At 42.4% G+C, this 23,559-nt stretch overlaps 1 protein-coding gene and 1 long non-coding RNA gene across 3 annotated transcripts in view; one reads left to right on the forward strand and one right to left on the reverse strand.

Annotated features, from left to right (window-relative positions):
* The window catches only part of LOC146871055 (uncharacterized), a 145,682-nt gene that overhangs the window by 84,958 nt on the left and 37,165 nt on the right, over positions 1–23,559 (reverse strand). Inside the window, exon 3 of the mRNA XM_085646128.1 lies at positions 16,175–16,312. Within this exon, the coding sequence (XP_085502254.1) occupies positions 16,175–16,312 (138 nt within the window). The remainder of the gene's footprint in view (positions 1–16,174; positions 16,313–23,559) is intronic.
* Positions 6,473–12,943, forward strand: LOC146871056 (uncharacterized). 2 transcript variants are annotated; one of them, XR_014959495.1, is made up of 5 exons: positions 6,473–6,910; positions 10,249–10,627; positions 11,106–11,203; positions 11,660–11,767; positions 12,722–12,943. It is a non-coding gene; the product is annotated as an uncharacterized LOC146871056 (long non-coding RNA). The 2 variants fall into 2 exon arrangements; XR_014959496.1 differs by having other exon boundaries at positions 10,419–10,627.

Consider the following 23,559-nt stretch of genomic DNA (forward strand, 5'->3'; position numbering starts at 1 on the left):
ATCTGATTACAGAGGAGTGCTGAAAGATTTATGTGTGTAGGTGCATTGGCTGATGTCCTGTTTAAGATTCTGTGTCCCCGTGACAAGGTGGACAAACAGAAGATTAATATGTCGCATTCATGGTAATGATTTTAAGTTGATGCATGGCCTGCCTGTGTTTGTAAGTAAACTGATAATGTCACAGAACTTTACACGATGGCAACACGAAGGTCCCTGGTTGCAGAGTGAATGGATCAATGACGTGGTTTTCGCGGATGTATGACATTACAACGCGTGTCATTACAACGTGTGCATTAGAAAAACATTAGAAAAGAACATTAGAAAAGAACATTAGAAAAGTGTAAATTACTATTCCAACTCCAGTCCACGTAACAGTAGGGAAGGGGTTGGGATAGTAAACTACACTATTTGTAATGTTAGCACGCCATCTAGCGCAAGTCGATGTAAAGACTTGCGTTGTAATGGCATTGCGTTGTAACATCGCATGCGTTGTAACGCATGCGATGTAAAAGCTGCGCGTGGTAAAAACCGCGTTGTAATGGCTGTTCCCCGGTTTTCGCCTATGATACAGGGAAAATATCATTCTGCTAAAATGTGAACGGTCTCTGGCTGTGAAACATCCCCATAGCGGTCAACTCTAACCGGTTAACTCTCAACCACTCAGTTTAGCCCTCAAAAAGAAATTATATATTTTTCCTGTTGTCCTGTCTACCACCGAGCCGTTCATCCTATGCTGCAGGTGAAAGGGCGGGGTTAGAACTGGTCCACTATGTAGCAGAGAATACACAAAGAACAGGCAGCAGTCACAAAGTATAGGCACCTGTCACCAAAGTAATGAGGTGCAACTCTCACACCCCACTCTTTTTTATAATAGAGTGCTTCATGTTGAAGTTCTACCATTTCTAAGCACTGTTACCAACAGGTTTTTGTTTCCCCCCATAAGAATAATACTTGTTTTATCCAATTTGACCATATAGGCCCTCAGAGGGGGCTCATCTTGCCAGTGGATAAATCTCAGGAGGCGAAGAGGGTAGCAACCAATGTCACTATAGTTTAGCACCAGTGTCTGATGCTTGTCAGGCAATGGGGAGTGCACTAAATGGAGTCCCAGTAATTTTTCCCGAGAGATGCCTTATCTTCCACCCTCTGGATGGAGCAGAAGTTGCTGCCCAAGAGCGTGGAATAGAGATTCTGATGATGGAACAAGTGTGTGGACTGAGCTGGCAGAGAGGGATTCATGAAGCATTATTTGAGATGGGTTTGCTGTTAATGTTCAACCATGCAGTCTCCCATCCGACATTAGAAAGATGTGAAATCCTTGGTAGTGGCGTCAGGTGAAGCCTGGACACTGACAGTAGTAGTAACCCTGGCCTTGGGTATAAATGGCGGCTTCCTTAATGACTGAGGATAGTGCAGTGTTGTGACAAGGATTTCAGAAGCTGCTTGAGATTTTCGCAAAGATCTTTTGGGCAGTGTGTGATTATTGAGTATTGAATGCAGTGAAATAAGTGCCAGTCCCCAAAAATAAGTGCCGGTGCCGCCCCCACCCCCTCCCTCCCAGCAACCACTTGCTCAAATTAGGCACTGCTCATACCACTCTTTAACCGTGGCTTCTTCCTGGATCCCACATCTGGAGCACTAGGGGGTTTTGAAGTGCTGCTACTAAACCAGACAAAACACTTCCATGGTCACCCTGTAGCTCTTGGCAGAGGAAATCCTTCTGTCGGTTTCAAGGTCGTCAAATATCGTTGTAGCAGAGCATTAAATATTTCAAAGGCAGTATGTTTGATTTATAGAACAATCAACCCGTTTTAGCTCGAACTTCTCTTTGGCATTGGCTTTGCAAGCATTTGGAAATGAAATCCACTTTATAGGGCACAGGGAGGTATTATCTTGCAGGAAATGATATTTAAACACATGTGAAGACTGCTTGAACAAGGGATGTCATTACCAAATGCTTGCTGTTGTAGTTTTAGTTCAGCACAATGATGTATTCGGGTGGGAGCGGGAACTTTGAGAGATTCCATAGAAACAACAGTGAGCTGAGCAGGTAGGGAGTAAAGGAAGGGAGAGGGCAGGGCCTCCCCTAGCGAGGGACATGTTTGGGTCAAGTCGAGAGTCACCCAGGTCAAACAGGATTACTTTAGAAGCAATCCCAGAGTCATTGGATGATCATCCAACTACTCTAGAAGTCATTTTCACATCATCAGACATCATCAAGCTCTTGAAGTCATCAGCAGAGTTTAGAAACTTGAGCTCGATGACTTGTGGATGACTTGAAAATGAGCATCTGATGACTTCACAAGGTGTGACTATTCCTGATGACTTCAGGAGGATTTAAGAATGAGTATGCGATGACTTCACAAGGTGTGACTATTCCTGATGACTTCGGGAAGACTTAAGAATGAGTATGCGATGACTTCACAAGGTGTGACTATTCCTGATGACTTCAGGAGGATTTAAGAATGAGTATGTGATTACTTCATAAGATCCAATTGTGCTTGATGATTTGAAAATAAACATCCAAATCTCCACAAGCATCATTTCTTCTTAACATGATGAAATTGCTCCTTATGTTTTGAGAATGATTATACTTCTAGTGCAAGAGGTAAACACAACTAATCTTTGACCACTACTACCATCACCCCGCATACCATCACAATGCAACTACCATTACTCGGCAATGCCATTACAACGCATGGCATTACAATGCATATGCATTTACCACACATGCTTTTACAACGAAATTTGTTGTAAATGCATGAATGGTAGAAGCATATGTGATTTATATGTAAGTATAAGGTATGCATAGCATAGGGTTTGTGTTTTGGAGTGTAGGGTTATATGTTTTGGGGTTCAGGGGTAATTTTAGGGTTAAGGCGTTTGGGGTGCTGGGGTATTTATAGGGTTCAGGTTGGGTTTAGGTTTTGGGGTGTCTGGGTATTTTTAGGGTTCAGGGTGGGTTTAGATTTTGGGGTGCAGGGGTATTTTTAGGGTTCAGGGTGGGTTTAGGTTTTGGGGTGCAGGTTTATTTTTAGTTGTCAGGGTTAGTTTTAGGGTTAAGGACATGTTTGGGTTTTGGGGTGCCCAGGGTATTTTTGGGGTTCAGGGTGGGTTTAGGTTTTGGGGTGCAGGGGTATTTTTAGGGTTCAGGGTCGTTGTAGGTTTTGGGGTGCAGGTTTATTTTTAGTGGTCATGGCTAATTTTAGGGTTAAGGGTATGTTTGGGTTTTGGGGTGCTGGGGTATTTTTATGGTTCAGGGTGGGTTTAGTTTTTGGGGTGCTGGGGTATTTTTAAGTGGCATGGTGGGTTAGGGTTTTGGGGTGTAGGGGAATTTTGAGGGTTCAGGGTGTGTTTGGGTTTAGAGGTGCTGGGGGATTTTTAGGGTTCAGGGTGGCTTTAGGTTTGGGGTGTAGTAGAACATTTAGGGATCAGGGTGTGTTTTGTTTTTGGGGTGCTCAGGGTAATTTTAGTGTACAGGGTTCAGTTTAGGTTTTGGGGTGCTAGGGTAGTTTAAGGGTTCAGGGTGGGATTGGGGGTGTAGGGGTATTGTTAGTGGTCAGGGTGTGTTTTAGGGTTCAGGGTGCATTTGGGGTGCCAAGGGTAATTTAAGATTTTAGTGGGCATGGGTATTGGGGTGGTATGGGTAATTTAACAATGTTAGGGGTGTTTAGTTATTGGGATAAAAAGGCCTTTTTTTGTTTTTAGTTTAAAAAAAAAAAATTAAAATTAAATATATATATACATATCATATTAAAAAATATATATATATTTACCATAAACACTTTTACAAATTTTATGCATTCACCGTGCACGCCTTTGCGTTGTCATGGCATGCGTGGTAAAGGCATATGCGGAGTAAAAGTTTGCGGGGTGATTATATCGCGTGGTTGTGCATTTTTATACAAAGGTGAAAAATTGCTTTGCAATTTTTAATAAACAAAAAGGGCAGAAATGGTGCTGTGCATGAATAGCAAAATGTATGCAGCGTTAAAGGTTAGAAATAGAATTTCACGCACCTAAAAGTATCCCCGACATCAATGCCGCTGTCTTCACTGTGGCCTGGAGGCACCGCTCGTAAGTTACACGATGCACTGCCCCATCCCATACTGCAGCCTTGGCCCACTGATGTCGGCGCCATCGCCTTCAGATCGTCTACTGACGACTGCACTTCAGCAACAACACCGCTACTTGCAGCATGATCTGCCAGCAGCACAGCGAGCACCCTACTTGGACAAGGTGGATGCCTCTGCCAACTAGAGAACTGCATTTCTAACATGTATGAATTGAGATTGCAATAAAAATAATGTTTCTTGCTCAAAGGGAACCTATAAACACACAGCAGACTTGGTGCATGCAATACCATGGCAAGCACACTGGAAAAGCTAGCTAGTCAAGCTTCAAATGCCTATTGCTGTATGCAGATATTAAACAGATAATAAAGAGGTACAAATATTTGTACAAAATATTAATGACCTCAACTGAATGTCTGGGGAAGGAGTTTCACACTTGCCAATGTTTTATAGCTGGAAAGTGGAATATTTCAAAAGAAGTCGGGGTAATGCATTTTCCTCATTGACATACATTGAAACAGAGGCAATTTTTAAGTGAGAGGCAGGTGAAATAAAGCCATTTTTGCTTCAAAAGTCCGGGGTCTCCCGCCTGAATCAGGTGTGTTGGCTTGTATGGCCCTTGCATGCAATATTACAAAATCTTTTCCTATTTAAAACTTATCAGACAGTTTTCCCTGCCCTGGTATAATACCAGAGCAGCCACATCCTTAGTGTCATCTTAAGTGACTGGTGTTAATATATGACTCAACTCTCTGCAACTTGTTTAATTGACATCATAAGGGTGAAACGCCAAGCTGGCCATGCTGGGGTTTCCTGCAGTTAACATAGATATCTCTGCAGCAGATGCAGAAACCCATTGTATCTCATCCTTTTCAAACACCAAAATGTGTATGTCAAACCAGCGTGTGTGCTACACATGATAACATACACTGCAAACTTGTCAACCCAGCAACAGCAGCTACATTGCATCTACCAGTAGCCAGCTAGGCTGGTAGAGACTTTAGTTTTCTTCTTACTTGCCCTGTTGGTGCTTTTTGCCCTGGTGCTCCTGCCCCGTCCCACATCGTGTTCCCCACCAGCCCTACACCCCAACCTCTTCAATGTTGCATTTATAAAGTGCAAAATAAGACCAATGGCTTTGGAGCGTTTTACATGCGCGCCGGATTACATTACAGAAGCTCATATTATTTATTGTATTGCTTCTATGGTGTTGCCTGCCCCTCCCACCACCCTCATGTCTCTTTTTGCACCCTCTGTTGCTGTCAGTCCTTCCAACATTAAAATCATGTTTGTTGTAAAATGCAGTTCTTCGGTGGTGAACATAATTCGCCTTGCCGTCCACATCGGAAATGTTTCTCTTGAAACTGAGCTTCAAGCGAGTCTCAAAATCCTCGGCTTTAGGTGTCTATTATTTGCATAAGGTCAAATCAGTTGATCATTTTTTGCTTTTTTACTAAAGGGCTGGAAAATTGGCAGCTATTACCTGACTGTCAGCATACATTATTTTGATGTAAAGGCATATTATATTAAACCGGCTTTGAGCGCGCATCCCCTGCACCGCCATGGGGCAACTAACAGAAAAGGCAATGTGCGAGCGTTGGCCCGGGTCAAACACCTTTTAACAGGAGGTAGTAGTCCTCTGGTCAAGCCTCCTCAGCTGTATCACATCCTGCTTCTCCGCCATTAAAGTAACAACGCCGACCCCAGGGGGACACTTTTAAAAGAATGATTTTCCCTAACTTGAAGAAAGACTAAAACAAGCATAGGCAATGCAAGTAGATCTCAACTATGAGAGAGCTATTAGCTTTGTCAATGTTTTTAGCCATGTCAGACAGCAGCTTGGCTGAATGAACAAAAAAAAGCACCATGACACGTCTGTCATTGTGCTTTTTTTTTTTTTTACTTCTAGCCTCGCTGCTATACCAGATGGCTTAAAATATTGCCAATAGTTCTCTTGTAGGTGAAACCTGTTGGTTTTGCCAATGCTTGTTGTTTTCTGGCAGCACGATTTGTCATAATTTTAGTGACTTTGACACTATTTTTTAGAACAACATTTAATAACATTTAGGAGTTAAACACAAGTTTACAAGCAAAAAAAAGAGTATGTTTAATTCTGGACATAATTTTTATTTTGTTGCAGATTTATATAGTGTGAACTCGACCCGAAGGTATTGGAGCGCTTTACATGTGCACCAGTTATGTTACGACACATTCATTTTTTTGTATTATTATTAAAATGGTGTGTTCATTGCATTTGTGCAACTGAAATGGCACTATCTAGATTCTAGAGGTACCGTGGTAAGAAAGCTGGAGCTAAACATTACCCTGGGGTTTACTGTTGTCCCTTTTCTATTTCACGTTTCTCAAACGGAAGTTGCCCTCGAGTACCGGAAGCGGGTGGTAGCCAGACTGGCGAGGAGAGACAAAGAGGAAGAGCTGCTGTACGTGCCAAGTGACCGTCAACTAATTCTGTGATGTCTTGTGTTTGCGGAAGAGTGGAAGGGAGATGGATGGATTGCTGAACATCGTCATATTTGATTAAGTGTTTTTGAAGAGGGAGTTGTGGCTTCACACGTCTGGGCTGTCTCATCTGTGGTTTCGAAGGCGGGAAAATCTCCAGACATGTCGGCCATTGAAAGAGGCGCCTTATTTAAAAGAGGTGATGCACTAGGCTACCTCTCATCCAGCATCGCATTGCTCCAGTGAAACGGAGACTGGGCAATTATACATCCAAGCCAAAATCCACGTCAGGGTAGTACTGGGGAAATGTACTACTAACCTGACTTTGCACGCTCTCTATGTCACTGCGGCAGATGTACGAGAATCCAAGATATCAGGTAAGGAAGGAAATGTCTGGGCTGTGAAAGGCGGGCACACGGGAGACCAAGTCTCTTCTGTCATTGAAAACATACAAGGACCGAAGGTGCTAACTCGGTCGGGTAATACTGCAAAGCCAGTCCTGCTGTTGCAATGTAACAGTGGAATCCGTGCAGCGCTTGAGTCCTTCGTGAGCGAAAACATGAAGTTTACTTAAGTGACATTCACCTTTCCTTTGCTTTTATGGACGAGCTCGAATTTGTGACCAAAGAGAAAGCGGTCATACTTTGAACATATGGAAGGCTCTTACAACAAATGCCGCCTGGCAAGATTATGCGTGTTTGATGTAAATTATAACTTTTTGTAAAAGAACGCCTTTTTCCTGGGTTTAAAGAAAGCAAGTTACATCTGAATAAAAGGCCACACATGCCAGGCAGAAAGCTAGTATTGTAATGAACGTAATGCTGTGGGCAGCGTATTTCACTCTAGTCACCGGCATGTGGGCCGCTCCTGGCGTCTGAAACTTTGGAAAGTCCACATACATTTTTGCCTCTTAGAAGTTCTCCATTCAGAATACCCTGCGCCACAGTCTCGCCTTTTCCGTATGCCAATAGCCACCCCTGCTCTCTCCACGTCTTCTCTATTAACCGGTGCCCACACTTTCTCTTCCAATCTTGCCACTGCAGCTGAACCATGTCGATTTTGTACGCTTAATCCTGTCAAAAAACGGTCTATCCTCCACATTTTCTGCTTGTTTCTGTTCGCCTGTACCTTATTTGTGTACATTTCTCATCTCCTGTACCTCAAATCAAAATCGCTTCCACAGTGCTCTGGTGCTGTGTGTTAAATAAACGAAGCCACTTGAATTAAGAGGGAGGGAAGCTCTAAATTATGCAGCAGGGCTGGCGACAAACCGAAAATTATGTAGCATAGTGCGTGATATTAGTTTTGAGTTTTACTTCATTATTTTGACACCTGTACGCAGGTTTACACTGCGCAAATGTTTCGCCTCATTAATTTCAGATTAACACCCAAATACAGCAATAACCAATGTAAAGTGAGCAGTCGATATTTGTGATCATATTACATCATTGTTTTATAATTTTTTACCCCAATCCAGTCCAAAACAATCAGCCAGCTCCAATCAGAATCAATCTGCCCCGCTCCAGGCCTAAGCAAGCTGGCCCGCTCCAGTCCTAAGCAAGCTGGCCCGCTCCAGTCCAATCTGGCCCGCTCCTAAACCTAAACTGCTTTTAGGCGTCTCCTTAGACAGCGCATGCGATGTAGTTTGAGAGACATTGTGTTTATTTGGCGGTGCCATGCCATCTAACTTTTGCACTTAGCCATGTGCAACAAAGCTCATCCATCCACATGCTAACAGCGCCTTCCACTCACTTTTATCACCACTCATATAACTGTATTATAATACTAATTACTTATCTTACTCATTCACCATAACACCCTTACAAAGCACCACTCAGCCACTTGCGGTACTGCACAGCAATATCAGCAAAAACTGATTACTCACAGATACGAGCAGGCCAACGGTTTAATGCTTAAGCTGATTCCTACTACTTTGACTACCAACAAAACCATTTTCACTCCATGCACCTGCTGCACCATTCAAATCAAGCCCCTTTTTATCTGCAATGTAACTGCTTTTATAGTAGTAAAATATTGCAATATTAAGTCATGACCCTGTTGTCTGCAAGGCGAGTGCACTTGTGACTGCCTGTTTTGTAGTAAAATATAGCAATATTAGGTGTTTAGTGTGGTCCCTAGAGCTATTGGTTCTAGTGCTACTGCACCTGCTGCACCATTGAAATGATGACCCTATTGCGTGCTAGATAAATGTATTTGTAACTGCCTTGTTTAGTAGTAACATTTAGCAGTGATCTGGGTTTGGTGGGGTCCCTACACGTTTTGGGCCTGGTGCCATTGCAACTGCTGCTCCTTTAAAATAAAGTCCCTGTTAACTGCAAGGGAACTTCAATTTTGACTGCTTGTTTAGTAGTCAAAAATAGCAATATTGGGTGTTTAGAGGAGTTATGACATCTTTTGGGACCGGTGCCACTGCACCTGCTGCACCATTCAAATCATTACCCTGTTGTCTTCAAGGTAACTGCACTTGTGGCTGCCTGTTTAGTAGTAAAATGTAGCCTAGTTCTTGTATATTTAACTTTATTTTTAATGTGCAATATTTATTACAACATTTAGAATTTTATCACAGTGACCAAACAGATTATGTTGAAAAAATTGAAAAGGTATTTGCTCAGGAACAGAACAATTTGTTCAATAATGCTTAGGTCATTATGGTACCAGTAGTTACTGGTTGTGTTTTTATATTTGCGTTTACTTACCTGTTCTGATGGTTCTGACCGTGGCCCTATTGGCCTGGTCCTGTATATAATCTCCTGTGAATATTGCCTAGTGCCAGTTGGCACAGTGTAAATGTGTGATTATGTTTCTAATGTGTTTTATGATAATACAAAGGCCATTTTTTATATAACCTTGTGTGGAGTTTCTTTTGTAGGCAGGGTACTGTTAATTATATTTATAAACGAAAGGAAAATAAATTACCTTTTAAATTGCACAAGAGGAGAGGCAAGTCAGGGCGGTGGCCCAAATAATTATTTTTATATTGGAAAAAGTGTGTATGAAAGCAAAAAGTAAACCTTTGTATTGTGATGCTGTCCTTCTGTAACTCTACTAGGCCCTACTCCTGGTATCAGGGCTGCTTCACTGAACGCAAACCAAAAAACGTGGCACTATTTATTTTCTTTTGTCCCCCTAAACGCTACTGAGTAACATAGGCTAGTCCTGTGGGTGAAGCCAGAGTATGAAGCACGGACCAGTGACCCTGTATAAATGTGAGCTCTTGTGTCTGGCACCGACCAGTGCTCCACATCTAGTGTATGTAGCATGAATTAAATGTGTTCTGTGCAGCTAACCACTGGTATATGGTATTTGAGCCTATGTTATGCACCTTCGACCAGGGCCCTGCTTTTTTCTTAGCCTGGTTATGCAGCATGGCTGAGAGCCCACATCTTTGTTTGCCTGGTTCTGCAGAATGGCAGTGACCCCTTTTTGTGAGCTTAGCTATTCACCTTATGGTAAAAGAAGTTATATGTATAATTGCAAAAAACAATGAGAGGGACTAACCTCAACAAATGCCACTGTAGCACTCAATTAGACCCCAAAAATATACATCCTAATTAATACTAGGAAAAAAACATATTTTCCTAGATAGGATGCAATATGAAAAATCAACACAAAAAGGTGCTGAGTCAGATAGGGATATAGAGTCTCCTTAAGAAATCAGGAAACTAATTTATATCTATTTTTTCTTTATATCCAGCCCGTGTTAAAAAAGGGAAGCAAAAGAATAACCATTTTTCCACTCTCTGTGAATCAGATAAGTAACAATGTCCTTCTAACCATATATAACATCATCATCCTACCATATACCTGATAGATCAGGATTCTTTGGTTAAATATATCTTTCTTCTCTCATTGTATTCTCTACAGGACGAGAGGCTGAAGAAACTCCGGCGTGAAGAAACAGAGCTACACAAGCAGGTACCTCCGGCGAGGGAACATGGATGCGGACAGAAACCCTGAAGAAGAGATCAACAATATGTAAGAGGAACACCCGCGTGTCGGAGCCGTAACATGTCAGAGACGTCCAATCAAGGTACCACGAATTCCCGACTGCGGGACAACAGGACCCGAGCATGGTATGTCTTTTCAGAAAGTGCTTCTGGGAGCAAAGTGATATATGACTGTATGGCGTACCTGTGCTGAGTTGGATGTGAGATGTTCTGTCCTGTGTAAGGTTAGATGAGTGTGTGTCGTTTCATGGTGGCAGGTGCTTTGGATTTCACAGTGATGACCTTGTAATAAATATATGATATTCACCAGTCAATATGCCGTATAAGGTGTTGGTGCAGTTGAGAGAAACATAGGGTTTCCTTTCCTATTTGATTTGCTCAAGTGCGTTATCTCATCTGTTGTGTGTGGGTGGGTTTAATTTATTTCCTAACATGCAACACAGTGGGCAATCATTTCATTTGAGAATTAGTGAAACTCAACCACGCATTCTCTGTTTATGCTTAAGAAGTTGAATTCCCAATGTTATGTGCCTATTTACAAAATACTTTTTTTTCATAAGTTAATCATGTATAACTCCTTGTCAATTATTACTGGAAATTACAGCTGTTCGTCAGATTACCCTGCTACGGGTCTGAATGAGGAGCTCGAACTAATACAAACAAATGTAAGAAAATTTCAAGATAAGAATGATTTCTCAAAAGGTAAGTGAAACTCATCTTTTAAAACTAAGTGAGTAGAAGCAACTTTGACCACATAACCTAAAACGCCTAATTCTCCTGCACTTTGTACTCCACCTGCATATCTCAGAAATAAGTTTCTGTTCACCAAAAGCTGTGCCTTAAAATAAAAATAATAATAAAAACACCTACTGAATTGTAGGCCAGCTGAAGTACGTGTGGAAATCAGTAGGCTATTTATCATTTGCAGGCAGCGCTGTGTGCTTTGACAAACATTGTATGTTCTTTGCAAAAAGAAATTGGTTTTGGAGTACATTTTTGAAATGACCAATGCGTATTTCTGGCACTAATGCATCATTTTTGATCACTGTTACACATGGTGCTTATGAATGTCAATTAGACGGCCAGAAACAAAAACGTTTACTTTTAAAGTCATGTATATATGATGGCATATATATTAATGCTTTCTGTTACCTGCAGGATGATATGCAGCAGCTGGTAGAAGTTCTGTTGGACCCTATTCATTATGAAATTGTGTGCTGAGATGAGCATTGGGCAGGGATCAACCGGAAATTGCAGATTTATTTGGTAAGATATTCCAAATCATCTAATTACCCTTCTGGTAACAAACATTCAGGTTAAAGATGCAAATTGTTTGTGTAAAAACAGTAACTAACATTAAAAATGTGTTTTGACTTATAAAACCTTAAGGCCTAAGTGGTCCCATAGCGGCTCATGTTATTGCTGCAGTGTTCCTTTTATGCTGTTTTGTATTGCCTTTTTACTCCTTCAGTCAGTTCTCTTCAAATAAGCAAGCAATCCAGCCAGGCCTTAAACTAGAAATCTTCATGACACCACTGAAAGCACACAGTGCTTCCAGCCTTACTTCGTACTTTCATCTGCATCCCTGGTCCAAACACTTGCTTGTTTGCATTCATGTACTGGCCGCAAGGGAATTTGGGACTTTCTTTTCCAGACGGGCATGCTGCAAGCGTAGTTCAGTGGACCTTCAGCCAATATTCTTCTTGAAGGCAGCATAAGTTGAACCCAAGGTAGTTTACTCCCTGTTTGCACAGGCTACATCTAGTGGCTTACAGACTCTGGTAACTGGGAAACCACTCTTTACCTTTGTACATCTGTAATTTATCCTGAATGTTAGAGGAGCAGTGATTAAAGGCACAATGCTGTCAAACTGTGGTCAATGTGTGGCGGAGATTAAAACCTAAAATTCGCCGTCTCTTGAGGATGAAAAGCCGGTTTTTACAATAATATTGAAACTCTGGGACTGTTCTGAATCCAATTTGCCCCTTCACTCTTACAGTTGAGAAAGGGATATTTTCTTTCTTCACCTTCCATCTGATCAATGGCCTCAGTTCAAATGTGAACCAGAAGCCTCAGCAAAGCAGTGTTAAAACCTCTCATGAGGAGCCCTTTATGGTGGAGGGGAATCCAGTGATTTATGAAGGCAGCTAATCTAAAAGAAAATCTAAAGTAACTCAATTGTAGAAAGTGTACTAATATAGTCTTTTGTTATCTTTTCAGAATGTTATGAAATCTTAGTGCAAGCTGGCTTCCTCTCAACAACCAAACTACGAGAAGGGCTCTTGTCGTAAGGATCTGCAATTGCAAAAGAGGACAAAATACTCTGAATCTGGCAACACACAATAGAGCTGCTTCTTTTGTTGACTTTTTAAAATTCTCTTTCCTTACTTTTAATGTTATCCTGAACAGTATACTATCTCTCTTTGAGGTCATGTACATGCTTTGGCGAAATAAAAGCACACAGTGAGAAGTAATTTCAGATCCATTTATTTGAACCAATTCTTTGTTCGGTGTATTGCCACAGGTCACCATATCAAAACTTAGAGTGACGTCGTTTAGCTCAAATGAAGACCTGTCACAGTTAGTATGGGGAAAGGTCATACGCTGCAAGGCTGCTACTCAATGCAAATGGTATTCTTGCCAACACCAACGCTCCTCACAAATTCATTTTATATCATTGTCCTTGGTTAAAGAAGGATCCTGTTTTAAACCCATACAGTTTTCTTTTTTAAAGGGACACCATGTTTCACCCAAGTATTTCATTTCAAATTTGTTTTTAAATTAGACTTGAGTAATCCAGGATGAAGGAAAGGACATTTGGAAAGTCTGTATTTAAACATTTAGGAGTGATCTACAAGCATCCAGAACATTTTATTAAACCATTCTGAAGTAATCCCCATTTGCAATAGCCAAGAGTGCCCATCCAGTGGATACTCTTGGATGTTACGAATTGGGATTACTTCTAAATAATTCCACTGAGTACTCTTGGTTGTTAGGCAGTGATGAGGGGATGTACCGTAGTGTTTTCCCAATATGCTTGTGTACATTAACTCCAATTTGAAGTTGTCATAAAATCATACTACAGTAATGCATAATAATTCTGAAGATGTTAGCAAATCATCCAGTGGTTGTAAACAGTAACCATGGGGTTGTCCTGAAATCATCCGGTAGTATTTCAAACTCATCCTGCACTTGTCAGTTAGTATTCCTTGAGAAGTACAAGATCATCACGCATTTTTAATTGAAGTAATCAGGACACCATCCTGGAGTAATTCACACTCATCCTGCAGTTGTCAATTAGTATTCTTGGAGTTGTAAAGGATCATCACGCATTTTTAATTGAAGTAATCAGGACACCATCCTGGAGTAATTCACACTCATCCTGCAGTTGTCAGTTAGTATTCTTTGAGTTGTAAAGGACCATCACGCATTTTTAATTGGAGTAATCAGGACACCATCCTGGAGTAGTTTTTGTGATTACAGTAAGAGTCATCTCATTTAAATATTTCTCCCTGTGGGCAGACTTCAGGATGGCTTGGGATAACTTCCCCAGATAATTACAGGAATAGCCTGGCTGAAGTCATCGGATGACGCTAGAATGAGTCCAGGATGATCTTCCTTTTTGACTTGGGCAGCGAGCATGCACTGCTCTGCGACGCATGCTATAGTCTCTGCGAGGTTTGAACTCGTCAACTTAGCTAACAAGCATTAGCAAAATCAATAGCTCTAGCCAAACACTTATAATGCCCCAAAGGCGAGACCTATAGGCTTTGCCAATGCTTGTTAATGTATCATAACAGTCTGAATTGTCACACTTGTAGGAGTGTGATGGTTGGTTGTGTTGGTACTGTCATTGGCAGCACTGGCAGTGGTAATGGATGGTGCAAGCTGCAGCGGCCTCCCGACTGGGGCCCTCGTACGTATATTTTCTACAATTTAAACACTAGCTATAAGTGATTAGCAGGCTGAGGGACTATGCCAGGATGGGATCAGTGGTCGAACTGCTTCATAAGACCTTTGATTGGTTAGAAAAAACAATCCTCTGCAAAAGACGGCAAGCCTGACCTGGAAGAAATAGGCTCCATTACTGATTGGTCCGCTCCCTCGGAAATCGTTGCTTAGTTGGAAATATGCCAGAGCTCCAGGCCGGGTGCAGATGCGGTCTTCCCCCATGTGGTCTATACTAGCACCTGTTCAAAGAAGCACTCGAGCAGCCGGACCCCACAGATGTCTGTCTCTGGCACTGGCTAGGGGATGGGCGTGCCTGTGGCTGACAGACGGCATGTCCGTGCCAGTCAGTATTTAGGAGGAAGAAATTACGTTGTTTGGGTGCATATCGGTGTGGGGCCAGAGCAGACAGCTGGAGTGCCTGCAATAGCCGGTGAACAGTTCAGGAGACACACAGTGGTAGTGACTGTATAGGAAGGCCGTGCCAGTCTCTAGGGCAGGTTTAGCACAGCCAGAACTATGGAGATAGAGGCAACTTTCATACCTCTGTCAGCTCTTGAACATTAGTAGTTTGAGATTTTGAGCAGGATGAGGAGCTAGTAGGGCGAGATGTCTGAGGGTGTAAGGCATGTTAGGCATTTGGAGCGTGGGACGAGAGTGCTTGGCATCCTCCTGTGCCGGGAACATTCTCTTTCTTGGCAGAAACCACAAATGCACACACACACACACTCCAGGTCAAGTTATCTACCCATCCATCATAAATATGCTCTAACTCATTCACTCTTACATCCATGCACCCACACACTTATCCACTCATCTACCCATTCATTCTTGTATCCACCCATTCATCAATACATGCAGTCATCCACTAACTGAGCAGATCCTCAGTCCTTGCACTCAACCGTAATCTCACTGACACATTCATTCATCCATGCACTCCCTCATCTATTCATCATCCATGGACTGATTCACCCATCCATACGCTCACTCAGTTATTTATCCACCCATGGACTGTGTCACTTACACAACCATTTCTTAATGAATGTGTTCATCTTCTAATCATTCTTTCATCCATTAATTCGTGCATACATCCTTTCACACTACTACTCATTCTGGCATTCATTCACCTATGCACACACAACCTATTCAAGCAATGAAAAAGCATTTTCACTTATATGAAAAATCAGACTTATCGGCTTCCTCCATGCTTGTTCCTTATGTTGGATTTAGGAAATCGGTCTGAAAATGTTCCTCCATCATGAGTTTAGTCTGGTCCTCCAGGAAAATCTATGTCTTTTTCTCTTAATACACCTTGTAAAGCTTGAAATAATAACTTCTGTAATTTGCTAATACAACCTATTACTTCCCTGACTGTCATGAATATTTTAATGGCAAACAACGTCCTCCATGCCCGGCTACATCAGAGCCAATTTTCCACTGGCATGGTCCAGCACACATTCAATGAGCACAAACAGGGAACAGAAAACACTAACATTGGGCAAGTCGAATCACCTCAACATGTACATTAGACATTTCAAAATCAAAAGATTCTCATACTTTGACTTTGTAATCCATGTGCCATCAAAGAGCCTTTCCAAACATCTGTTCATGAGTTTGCTAATGGAGGACTCATAAGTAAAGAAAGGTGTGGAGGCCATGAACCATCTCACTACCTCAAAGAGCTAGCATCACAGACACATGGTGAACCATAAGAGTGCAACCTACCGGTACATGTTTCGATCAGGGGATCTTTTGTAGCTCTTCATCGCTTCATCTCCAAGGCAGGTGTAGTTGGATGGAGGGATCATCTCGTAGATTGTAACTGGTCTGTGTGCAGAACTCCCATTATCGCTCCAGATTTTCCTGCAATGTTCAATTACATTTTTCCAGTTACATATGTATCCATAATACTTAAATGAAGATACTGAGGTCTAGCGTCAAAGCCTCCAGCCTTCTTTGTGTGGAGTAGCGTACTATAGGCATTAAGAGCAAGGCAAAGTGCCCAGCTTCACACAGTGATGACTTTAATGTTGGTAGCGCCCGGTGCAGCATTCTTTGTTGGTGCCCTCCCACCCCATGATCTACTTCACAGATTCCCTCACTACCACTCTACGGCGGTGCCCTCATCTCTCCTCAGCCTCTCTCCCATTTATTTTATAGCACTTCTCATTCCAATATGGACTTTCAAAGCACTTAACATCACAAACATATTATACAGAGACAATGAATCTTACACGTGTGTAAGTCAATGTATAGCAAATGTTAAGACAATGATGACTACAAGGGGTAAAAATCATATTTCATCCATACTGGTAGGCAATGTGGTTTAGATTTGCTAACACTTTGCGCCAGGTTTGGCTTACAGTTGAAACATAAACCCAAAGCAAACTGTTATGTTGGGATTTACTATCCAATGCAAATCACGGTTTGCATTGGGTAATTTCCTAAAGTAACACAAATTTGTGCTGTGTGCTGCTTTGCATTACTTTACATGAAAGGGGCGTTCCATGAGTGGTACATTGGTGTTTCCATGCAATCATCCAAGTGTTTGATGCAAATCCCTACCTACAAGAATCGTAGACAGGTATTTGCACCAAAATCTTACGATTCCTTGAGGTAAGGTCAACAAGGACAAATGTTTTCATTTCTCCTCGTTTTTTAGGTCGAGCATACAAGACCTATTGTAATTTCTCTTGTGGCTTAAAAACATCCCCCTGCTCTTGATTTGTTTGTTTCACTTGCCTTTAAAAATCATGGCTTGCTAGGGGCCAGTCCTGCCTATTTGTCCCTCCCGTTTCTCTTCTGTTCCTCCCAGCAGCAGGGACTAAGTACTGGCTCATTACGCAATGGTTCTTCATTTGTTGTTAGGGGGACTATTTTTTTTTCTTGGTTTCCTGCTCTGGGACTGTTTCCTTGTGTTCAGCTTTGGTGGCATAGCTGTTTAACTTTAACTATAGACGTTCTCCCTCCCACCTTCTCTTAATGCTACAGTTGGGTCAATGCAGCCTCCCACGCAGTGCCTCCTGCTCCATTGGTTGTATTGTTTAACCTTTTTGCATTTTTCCATGTCGAGCGGCAGTTGGGCTTTTATTTGGTAGGATATGACTTTGTTTGGGCTTCTTTTTACGGGTGGTGGGTTTGTTTTGTTTCCCTTGCTCGCTTACTTTCAGTGTGGCACGGTTTACTGTCTGCAGTGCCATGTCTTAAAATATGATTTCAGCAGATTTTGCTGCCTTACCCTAGCCCACTTCAACATGGCTGCCCTTGTCCATGTTCTTTCCTTTACTTTTTAGGTCTCGGCTAGCGAAGGCTGCGCTTGCGCAGTCTCACTCGCGAGATTTAACGTTTTATAGTACGGGGCTTGAACCCGCCCCTCTTCTCCATTGGCAGGCTTCCTAAACGGAGGCCAGCCATTGGAGGAGAGGGGCGTCTGTCCGTTTAAGCCCCGTCTTTTTTGGATTCGGGGGCGTGTTTTTTACTTTCTTTCTCTCCTCTGGAATGTAAATATTCCAGCCAATGGCAAGAGGAGAGAAAGAAAAACATGCCCCCCAATCCGAAAATTTGCTGCGTTTCACCGAGGCATTTCTGCTTGACCTCGGAGAAACATGGTTACCAAGTCGGCGAGCTCCTACGGGGTCCTGGGGTCGGTGTCAGCCATGCCGTGGTTCGCCTCCGTGCTGGTCCGCTGCATGGCAGCCCGGAGTCCCGCTGGCACCTTTACTTTGAGCATGAGGCGCGCGCGGCCAATGCTTGTTTATATTAGCATGTCAGACAAAATATTTGGAGTTCCGGCTTCGAGTTCACATAAAAAAAATACGTCATTGTAGATCTAACTTAATGAAGTGTTTGGCGCGCGATGTATGACATGACCCCAGTCACGAGTGCTGTGGCCTTTGTGAAAATACCTGAAGATCATTTCACGATACCAACACGTCATACCTTCAAACAAACACGATTGATTCTGCCTTTTGAGTTCACTCTCTGCGGAGCTGAAAGAGTATGTATCTGAGCTACCCTTCCCACCTCCTGAGCAACGTTGGTGATTTTGAACAGACTCGCACACTCTGTGGCCATGGACTGTAATGACGTCACCTGTATATTTTATTCTAACATAAAAACTTTGATACTTAAAACATTGCAGGAAATATGCGTCTCACATTACCACGCTACCAAATACACCAAGCGCGCGCGCCTCACTTCAATGCCCCTCCCCCTACCCCACCACAGAGCGCATCTCGCAGCTTGTGTTTTTTCTTTTTTTTTACTTTGAGCGCGTGGCGCGCGCACGTCCAGTGCTTGTTTCCTTGTTTTCCACGCATTTTAAAGTTTAGAGTGTTTGAATCTGCCAGACAGCAGATGTGTGTTATTTTAAACTCGCTTCCTCCTCCCCGCCCCCAGCGTTGACACGGCACTGGTCCCGTCTCCTCGTGGTTCGTGTCAGGCAGCCCCAAAGGGGAACTGCTGCTGCCTCAGACACCGAGGGCTACGAGCCTGCGACCCACCGAAGGTGGGAACAGAGACTCAGGCCTCGAAGCTACGGCTAACTGACTGGCAGGAGCTGGAAAAGCCAGACTCTTTGGCTGACTTTAGGAAGCAAGGGAAGGCGCATCGCTGTCTTCTGTGTCCATTAAAGGTGAGTTATTTTACTGGTTCGTACATTGGTATTTTGCCTGCATTCTGGTTAAGCTTTATGATTTTCTCTTCAACCCCTCCCAATCACAGAATGTGAAAGCTAGCCTGGACGAGGTACCCTTAAGAGTTCGGGGGCTTGTCTTCCCCCAACTCCATTACTGAATGGCTCTACTGTCCCTCCCGAATGGAGGGGCTTCTCTTCTTCTGATCTTCTAGGACGTAACTGTCTTTATGTCTGAGTTGTTTATCGAGCCCGAGTTGTCTTTTATTTTTGGCATTTTCCGCCCTGTTTATCCCATTGTATGTGTAAGACTACATGTACCACAATGCAAAGTAAAACCTGGACTATACAATTTACTCCCACATGCAAATGGATAAACACGGAGGCCCGATGACCGAGAGCGATAAATAAAAAAATAAAAATCCCTTTTTTATCTCTGCTTTCCAGTTTTCTGCTTTTCTTGTCTACAGTTTAAGTGTTAGAAAACAATGTTGGCTTTTAAGCGCGACGCCCGCCTTGTTGTGACTGGTATCTTCATGGTTTGGAGATTGCAGTAATTTCGGGCCACGTTGTGGGTTGCCTTTTCTGTGCACGTGAAGCCGGTTTCGTTTGCCTGCATCTCGAGGAACTGGATTTTGTAAATGTAAACTGTGCTTTCGCTATTCTAAGCAAACAAATGCCACTTGTTTACTTTGCTTCACACGTGATGTGCCTGCAAGTTGGCATACACGTTTTGTTTTGTATGCAGTTTTGTTTTTTATAAGTGATTCAATTTGGGCGTAATATAGCCTTACACATATTCTGGAAATAAGCTCAAATGAAACGCTGTGAGTTAAATTATGAGTAGATTGAATCAATTGGAAGAGTGTGTGTATAGAAGGAGAGCACGGAATCCGAGAGAACTGACTTTTATCACAATAGATGAGGTCTGCGTGATCGTCTATTTATTTATACACTCACTTCCTTAGTTCAATACTTGACTTGAAGCTTGAGAGTTCCACTAAATTTATTAGTCGCATCTGCGTGTCTCGTCTTACCATCACGTGAAATGGAGGGCTCGGTTAAGGATTATCTATGTTGATTGATAGAAACTGCACACTTGTGCATACCAAGCTATCGAGATTGCTTCTAGGCCCAGAAGCCCAACCAGAGTTTTTTAAAGGAAGGGTGAAGCCTTCAGGGGTTTCATGAAGGTGGCATTTGTTGATACTTATAGGAGCAGTGGTAGGCACTTTCAAGTCATTGGACCTTCTTGGCTCCTTCATTCCACACGTCCCACCTAATGCACAGCAGTGAATCTGGGTTCTTGTTACTGAGTAATGTTAGAGGGGTACAGATATGAGGGCCGGTATTAATGAATCTTGTAGCTTAGCTACTCTGTAAACACAAACTTTGCGTTAGGCACATCAGTTCAGATATATTTTGTTCCACAACCTGTTGACAGTGGATGCCTTAATCGCCATTGGAGATGGGACTGTATGTTATGATTCCCTTAGAGCAATGGGACTGACAGTTCTTGTTTTGATTGCAATTTTCGGAAAATTGGAAAAGGTCAAAGCAAATCGTGCTGGTTGCAAGATGGGATGCAACAGCTGTGCACACGCTCTGGCATCTGTCCACAAGATAATACATGCCATAATGCATTAACTTTGGTGAAATGGATGCCAGGATTCCTAATCAACAAGTCCATTTGGGAAGTAGGATAATCTCTGCATCCACCATAACTCCAGGATACCTGCAAGGTGGTGACAATGGGGCTTTGGAGTGTAGTGAATGAATAGTTTGTGTCGTCCAACTTAATAGCTCCAGAGCACTTATTTGCACATAGAAGTATGTTCCTGGAGGAGTAAATGGAGCTGCCGCTCAGAGGTGTGTTGCTTTGAGCCATGGTTCTGCACCACCGTTCTTTACTCCACTCTGTCCAATAGTTCCATTAACGAGGGGGTTGTTCAGCTGAAATTATCAGTGCTGACCTCCTCAGTGAATCTGCATTTAATAAAAACCATAATAATTATTTCAGAAAAAAGTGTATTCCCTCCCTAAAAGTGCACATACTGTAAATAGGTCATCGGGCTACTGCGTGTGTGTGTGTGTGTGTGTGTGTAGGTGGCTCTGTGGGTGGCTCTATTTGTGCGTGGATTGCAATATGATAGTGGCTCTGTGTGTGTGGGTGGCTCTGTGTGTGTGGGTGGCTTTGTGTGTGTGGCTCTGTGTGTGGGTGCAAATGCAATAGGTCTCGCATTTGAGAGTGATTAAGCTATTGACATTGTAAATAACAATGCCGTTTCTTTAAATGTTTTAAAAACAAAATCATAAACAAAAATAATGTCATGAGCAATGCCAATAGCTCCAACTTTAACAATGCCGAGACCATTGCATTGTAAATGCTTGTTTTTTATAATCCTGCAGGCATGCGCAGTATTCTCACTAAATCACCTTCGCCTCTTTTACTTTACCGGAATCGGATTCTGGCATTTTCCTTCCTGACAAGACGCTCACTGGCAAGTGCTGCCCTCGCTCTACATTGAAAGTCTGTGTGGGGGTTCCTGATACAATTAATCACCATGCCCCGTTTTGTGGTTAGTGAGTCTCCCCCGTTCCCCCCAGACGAAGCAGAGGTGTTAATCCCGTGACAGGTGTACAGGATGCTTAGTTGGCAAGACTGCCAGGAAGGGCCTTGCTACAATCCTTGATTTAGATTACCGCATGAACAGCGAAGGACTCTGTAGCTGCAGTCTTGTAGTAAGAGCAGACTTTGCGGGCTGAGAAAGCCCGGCAGTGCATTGCTGCAAAGGAAGCGAGGGGCCTTTTGGCGGTATGCGGTGTCAGATCTATCGGGGGTTGTTCTATTAAACAAAGGGATGTGTCAAAACCTGACAAACGCAGAGAAATCCACACTAAACATTTCAATCTTTTTTTTTTTTTTTTTTTTTAAAGGCTGTTTTTCTAAGCTTATAGGTATACCATGAAAACATACATTAGGCAATATAAGTACCAAAGTATCATTTTTTCTGTCGGTGATTTTCTGTGAGAATCCAATCGATCTATGTGGCAGTGTGCCCTGAAAAATATCAGCTTCGATTATATCCAACTACCCCATTAAAAATTGCAAATACTGACATTTTGTTTCGTATTTCTTTTTTCTATTAAAGAAAAGGCTGCAAGGGGCCCTAGGCGTATAGCGCAAACACAACCCGAAGACATTGGAGCGCTTATACATAAGCCGCAGTTACGTTACACAAGAAGGCATTCATTTTTTGGAGGCACAGGAAGATTAAGTGATTTGTCCAGAATCACAGGATGTTGAGCCGACGCCGAGACTCAAGCCCTGTTTTCCCATTCCACAACCACCATCTCTGGTTGCTAGGCCACATCCTCTCCCTGTCCTTTGTTTGCATTGTATTGACTTTTTGCTTTCCATTCCCATACCTTTCTAATTTATTTCATTTCTGATCTACTTACGTGCAGTTTACTCCCTTCATCCCCATCTCTTGCCCTTGCTTAACAGAATAACCGCTATTTGGAGTTTTCGTGCCAAGCTAAGGCAGATTTTATGCAAAAAAAAAATGTCAAATAAAGTAATCAAGATTTTATGCATCAAAAAGAATATAAAATAAAGTAATCAATGTTTTTTCAATGCAAATATTCTCGATATGCTCACATAATCCTAGCTCTGCAGTTCTGCTGATGATTTTATTGTTCCTTGCTCTGTATATGTTATTTAGTCTTGTAAGCCTTACTTTCACACAATGGTGGGCGGCAATGCGCACCACTCCCGGGATGGGCAGCTTTTCTTCCAGGCACTCCATCATTTGAATGAGCATGTAAGCCAATATTGCAGTATTTCGCTCAGATGGAACGGCTGGGAATGAGTTATGAAGGAGGTCTGTTCAGAAAATCACAGGGTTTATAAATGGCTCTATAGCAATGTACATGCAGCCTGCATCTCTTGTCTTTTTAAATCACAGCGTCCGCTGTGCTGCTTGAAGGACCACAGAATAGTTTAGCAACGCGCACCAATTTGCTTAGTTGCATGTAGTAGCCTTGAAATAAATTCCCTTGAAAGAAGATTGATATGTTGGATTCTTTATTACAACCCCCCGCATACAGGAACAGGACCAAAAACAAAAAATATATAATTAACTACAATCAAACATTTCTAAACATTTGGGTTTCCTAATAATTCTTCCACTAGATGTTTTAACCAAATTTTTATCACAGGAAAGACTTGGTGCATTAGAATCAGGAAGCATATGTAAATTTTCATCCACAAGTGGATTGGACTCAGATGACATTACTGGCAAGGGAACACAATCAGGGATAACTGAAGATTCATGCAAATTTTCATTTAACACTGGATCATAATTAGATGAATCCGCTGGCAAAGTCATACATTCAGGACTAACAGTACATCTATCACCAGTCAAATTAGAATCAACAGTATCTTGTGTGAAATCAAATGTATCCCACCACCAAA

This window comes from Triturus cristatus, chromosome 1_1 (assembly GCF_964204655.1).
Source record: "Triturus cristatus chromosome 1_1, aTriCri1.1, whole genome shotgun sequence".
NCBI classification, from domain to species: domain Eukaryota; kingdom Metazoa; phylum Chordata; class Amphibia; order Caudata; family Salamandridae; genus Triturus; species Triturus cristatus.